A 6,000-nucleotide genomic window follows, 5' to 3' on the forward strand; every position below is an offset into this window, starting at 1 on the left:
AGTTTGAAATAATGACAACCTATGTTAAGGCTCAAACCTTTTACAACCTATTAAAATCATTTAAATTAAATTCAAGAAATAATATTAAGTAGTACATGTTTGCAGCCAAATTTTAAAGAAAGTCAAACCACTGAACTGGTCGGGGGAGGGATAGCTCAGTGGTTTGAGCATTGGCCTGCTTAAACCCAGGGTTGTGAGTTCAATCCTTGAGGGGGCCATTTAGGGATCTGGGGCAAAAATTGGGGATTGGTCCTGCTTTGAGCAGGGGGTTGGACTAGATGATCTCGTGAGGTCCCTTCCAACCCTGATAGTCTATATTCTATGAAGTCCCTGGCTAACCATCTGGAACTAGAGATTGTTGAAGTAAACCAGCTTTTGATGGCAATAGCCTCTTCTGCAGGTGCAGAGAGAATATTTTCTTCATTCCAGTTTATTCAACTGATGCAATCCTTCAAAATTAAGAAACCAATTGGGAGTTGAAAAAGCAGGAAAGCTCCTTTTCCTCTTCCAATCTATGAATAAAAACTAGGTGTGCGAGGATGAAATCAAGCAGTTCTAAAATCTTGAAGGACATGATGACCAGAAACAAGCATTTCAATTCACTAACTACAGATACTTCCTTTATTTAATAAATCAGTTAGTTTTAAATGCAATACATACTTTAATGAACTTTTTGATAAACTTTTTTTCTTATGTATCCAGTGCATTTAAGGTAGTTTTATTTATACATTTATTTATTTATAAATAAATAAAATTCTGTTTTGGTTCATTTATAATTGAATTTGAATTTCCATCCAACTAGAGCTGGACAGAAATCACAAGTAAAAAATTAATCATCTAGTAAATAAGAAATGTATCCTTATTTAAATCAAGTTTCCTGATTGCTGATTTCAATTGATTACATTCAGTGATTTAAGTTGCTTTGATTTAAATCAATCCACCCTTCCATTTACCACCAACACCACCCCTCCAGAATGACACATTGATTTTTAAAATACATACACTTTCTATGTAACTTCTGGCATTGTCAATAGGAAATGAGCATCAGAATTCTTTTCACTGTCTTTTAAATACAGCCACATGGGAGAATCAGCCAGCAGAAAGAGACAACACATTGAGTCATAGAAACATGTAATAGTACATCAGAAACAACACAGAATAATTAAAGTGATCTCTCTTTGTTCCTTTTTTTTAAATAGCAAGGTGAAGTTGACTGTTGGCCTTTGCCTTGTCCAGAGGTGGAATGTGAATTCAGTGTACTCCCCAAGAGTGAGTGTTGTCCGCGCTGCGTCACTGACCCCTGCCAGGCAGACACCATTCGTAATGACATCACTAAGACATGTCTGGATGAAACTAATGTAGTTCGCTTCACTGGATCTTCTTGGATTAAACACGGCACAGAGTGCACCCTCTGCCAATGCAAGGTAAAGAGCTTAAAACTCAAGCCAAGATGCCTCCTTACCAGGTGGTTCTGTGGCTTATAAATATTAATACATTTAGTCTGGTCAGTGGGAAGTCAGTTTCTACACTTGCTGTTCAAAGGTTGCAATATGAAATGTTCACCTTTAAGTGCAGTCTTTCCTGTCAGTGGTGCAGAGCTTTCAAGAATGAGATGATGATTTTAATGTGCCAGCAGGACAGAAATCTCACAGCATCATAGCCCATGTTGTATCTCACCTTGAGCAAGTGAACAAACATATCCTTTCCACAGAAACATCTTGCTTTGACTGTGGTGGCAGATCTTACTCCTGCCAGCCCCTTGCTATTTTGCAGATACTTATAGGGTCAAATAATTTCCAAAGGTCTGTATGATCTGACCTCATACAAGAAATATATACTGTAGAGTGAGCATCAAATTACCAGAAATGCTATTTTCTCCTTTAGGATTGTGTTGATCAAATATTTTAAGTTTTGTAATGGCAAAAATGGAAATTCTGCTCTTCCTTGGTTTAAAAATGACAGCAGAATCCACATAATTTGGGCCTTTTATATTCCTCAGGGGTAAGGCACAAATTATCTCAAGGAGAAAGGTTCATGGTGAAAAGCTTCTGTGAATTCCGCTGCCTCTTCTAAAAGAAATTTAAAAAAAAGGGATGTTAGAATAAAGTATTTCCATTGGATGGATAGATAGATAGATAGATGTGAGGGGAACTGTATTTTGTATTGTGTATAACTGAAGAATGACCAGTAGCAGTTCCCCAACAGAGGTGATCAGCCGGGAGGAAGGCGGGAGAGAGGGAGAGCAGGATCCATTGGGATGAAGATCTATAACCCTCCCAAATAATTTCAGATCTCATCCCATGTCCTTCCCATAGGGTTATATAATAACACCTAAGGCTCCACTTGGAAGAAGAAACAGGATCAGAATCCCATTCTGTTGAGATGCCTGGGAGTGTAGAAGGAGCTTATTTGTATAAATTCCACTGGCTGTCAGTTGTGGAACATGTCCCATCTATTCTACCCTCTTGTGCTCCAAGACTGGTCTCTCTTTTTCACAACCAGTTTATACAGAGCTATGGGCTACTGGTACCAATTGTTGCCTTGTAAACTCAGATCATGATTTGACCCTATATGAGTAATATAGATACTATGCCAAGCTCCATGGGCTCCCGATGTGTCATGTCAGAATCCATTCTAAGATCTACAGAGGAAACCAGTTCAGCTAGTATACTCCACATAATTCCAGTGACCAGATGGACATTAGTGTAATCCTTTTCTTTTAGGATAGTCAGAAACAGAAATGCCAAATAGTCATTGTGCCAGTTTAAACTAGATTCACCATTTATCCTTAGATTTTCCATGACAGAACAAGGAGCAATGGTCTCAAGTTGCAGTGCAGGAGGTCGAGGTTGGATATTAGCAAAAACTATTTCACTAGGAGGGTGGTGAAGCACTGGAATGGGTTACCTAGGGAAGTGTTGGAGTCTCCATTCTTAAAGGTTTTTAAGGCCCGGCTTGAGGAAGCCCTGGCTGGGATGATTTAGTTGGGGTTGGTCCTGCTTTGAGCAGGGGGTTGGACTAGATGACCTCCTGAGGTCTCTTCCAACCCTAATCTTCTATGATTCTATAATTCTATGTTATGAATTTTCAAGTATTACAAGGCATAACAGTATAATTAGAGCCTGAGACTCTTAATAATTAACATGTACCATTTGTTCCGCAAAGAACAAAACCTATTTTGTTTCTTTCCAACACTATGTTCTTTTTTGACATGTACTGTAAGTATTTTAGCTTTGTTTTCCATCCAAGCAGCCTAATCCAAGCAAACAAGGCGAATACCATAGTACAGCTTGTATAGTTTTGATTCTGTATCACAAAATATACATACCATACCGCTATGTGTCTCATTTGTACTGCTTCATTTCACTGTTTTCTAGCAGTACATCACATGGCAGGTCAAAGCTTTAGGATAAGCTTCTCTAACCAAGCTATTGCAAAATAGGTTTACATGAAATCCTTTAAGAATTCAGAAAGCCAGGCATCAGCTAAAGCTGACTTAGCCACAAAACCATTTCAAATCACAAGTGAAGAAGGTGAACTCTAGGATTGCTGGCATGGTTGTCTAGTCTCCCGCCACATACAGTCAAGAAAATGAATGAATGATTCTTACATCCCTGATCTTTAACCACACTTCAATGGACTAAATGTATTTACAGTAATTTAAATATTATAGGTTTCAGAGTAGCAGCCGTGTTAGTCTGTATTCGCAAAAAGAAAAGGAGTACTAGTGGCACCTTAGAGACTAACCAATTTATTTGAGCATAAGCATAAGGTGCATCTGATGAAGTGAGCTGTAGCTCACGAAAGCTTATGCTCAAATAAATTGGTTAGTCTCTAAGGTGCCACTAGTACTCCTTTTCTTTTTAAAAATTATATGCACTATCTGCATTAAGAGTCATACTGAGAAGAAGAGGTAGAAATGCAACATATATCTTTTCTTCAATACTTCAATCACTTTTCTAGGCATCCTGTGCCATTAATTGCTAATGTTTATAGAAATATGTCTATACTAAGATCTGGAGGAGAAACTTCAAAGATTAACCTTTGACAGTGTTACAGCTTGAAAGTATTAACTTGAGATATTCAATGCTAAATAAAACTCGTGGTTCCCTGCGTCAAATCTAAATAAAACTCCTAATGCCTTGTCTTCTTTGTCATCTTTACTGCACACATTGGGCCAAATCCTGATCCATGTGAAATAAATAGCATATTGCCAAATGACTTCAATTCTATGTCTTAGTTTTATGGTATGGATCACAACAGTGATTAGTGAGTGAAATCATTAGATTCCTTTTACACAGAGTATGGGACTGAAGTGAAGATAGAAAGAACTAAAAAATAAACAGTTTATACATTTATTTAGAAACGTTTTTCTACTGGGCAGGTATTTGCAGGTGGTCATTCTGATTGTTAATTTGATTTTACAAAATACTAACCATTTAAATATCTCTCTTCTTTTCCCCTTCCTCCCCCCACACAGAATGGTCACGTTTGTTGCTCAGTGGATCCACAGTGCCTTCAGGAACTGTGAAGCTAACAACCGTGTCTCACAAGCAGTTTCTGGTTACAGAATTTTCCTTCACAAAAAGACCTTTAGACCAAAAATTGTATAAAGCCAAAACTGAAATCATATCAGTTTTGTCCATCTAAAGTGCAGAAATGTTCTGAACTGAGTGAGCTTTCAATTACCTGAGTCAGAATGAAATCTATGGAACCGGAGAAAAGCTCAGATGTGTAAACCTTTCTTTGAGGTCAGGCTCAACTTCTGGCTATTTATGTGTCTGGCATCATTATGCAGAATATTAGGTTAGTGGTAAAGTGACACATTGTAACATTGTACCTAACGATGTCAAGATCGAGAGACAAATAGAAGTGATCATTGAGTCTACTGAAGCTTTGAAAGTCCAACACTTCAATAGGCACAGAGATTTTTACTTAATAATATTTGAATCTGCACAAATTTTGTTTGATTGCTCCCTGCAGACTCTAGCAGAAATTTGAATAAAGGGAGGATGTCTTCAGGAACAAAGAATATAGCAGCTAAGATGTGTTATGTACAGTACATGCTCTGAAAAAAGATATAAGTTATTGTAAAAAAAGTGATGCACAGGCATGGCTACTTAATGTTTTCTGATGGGGAAAGTCATCTATATTTCCTTGTTTTACTGCACTTATTATTTCTTGATTGAATTTGTTCAGTATAAGCTCGTTCTTGTGCAAAATTAAAATAAATATTTCTCTTACCTTATAATATTTCTGGCTTTGAGTCTCCTTCACTGTTACAGGTGATACTTTTATATATTATAGATGACTGTTTCTCCTTTGTGAATAGGGTTGAATATAGATGTTTCTGTCTCGCAAAAGTTGTGACATTATTTCATATTTGTGCTAGTCTTTAAGGGATTGATCTTGCAAATGCTTATGAATGTGAGTAAGTTTACTCCTGTCAGTAGTCCCATTGAGTTTGATAGGACTATTCATGTGCATAAAGGTTTGAAGGATCAAGTTCTAAATGTTGATAGGATACTGCCAAACTGGTTAGACACAACATTTGACCTTCCTTAAAGCTGTTCTAACTGGAGGAAAATTCTCTCCAGATTCGAAGCCCCATTTTTGTTGCTGTTAAACTCCACAACTTTGGTGATTTCAGAGGTGCTGGCACTCTGAGTGCGGTGGGTGCTGCCACACCCCTGGCTTGAAGTGATTTCCATTATCTCCAGGGTTTACAGTTTGGTTCAGTGGCTCTCAGCACCCCCACTATACAAACTGTTCCAGCACCCTGGGGTGATTTTGATAATTTTGTAATGAAAATTAATAGCCTCTGCTAACGTGTGATGATTCTCCCAATATATTTATTTCTGTTGCTGCAAGGGCAGTCATCCAGCCATGAGAGGAAATGTAATTTAATAAACCCAATTTTCACTACTGATGTGACAATAAACAAAAGAGGCAACATGACCAAAGCTGTGTTGTGCTACATATGAGGGGAAAAAGAATACA

At 37.6% G+C, this 6,000-nt stretch overlaps 1 protein-coding gene across 2 annotated transcripts in view; it reads left to right on the forward strand.

Annotated features, from left to right (window-relative positions):
* Positions 1-5,253, forward strand: part of NELL2 (neural EGFL like 2) — a 244,713-nt gene extending 239,460 nt beyond the window's left edge. For both annotated transcript variants that reach the window (XM_048835991.2, XM_048835992.1), the window contains exons 19-20: positions 1,200-1,424; positions 4,481-5,253. In XM_048835991.2, the coding sequence (XP_048691948.1) occupies positions 1,200-1,424; positions 4,481-4,531 (276 nt within the window). In that variant the 3' untranslated portion in view covers positions 4,532-5,253. The remainder of the gene's footprint in view (positions 1-1,199; positions 1,425-4,480) is intronic.
* Positions 5,254-6,000: the final 747 nt, after the last annotated feature.

Source organism: Caretta caretta, chromosome 1 (genome assembly GCF_965140235.1).
Source record: "Caretta caretta isolate rCarCar2 chromosome 1, rCarCar1.hap1, whole genome shotgun sequence".
In the NCBI taxonomy this organism is placed as follows: Eukaryota; Metazoa; Chordata; order Testudines; family Cheloniidae; genus Caretta; species Caretta caretta.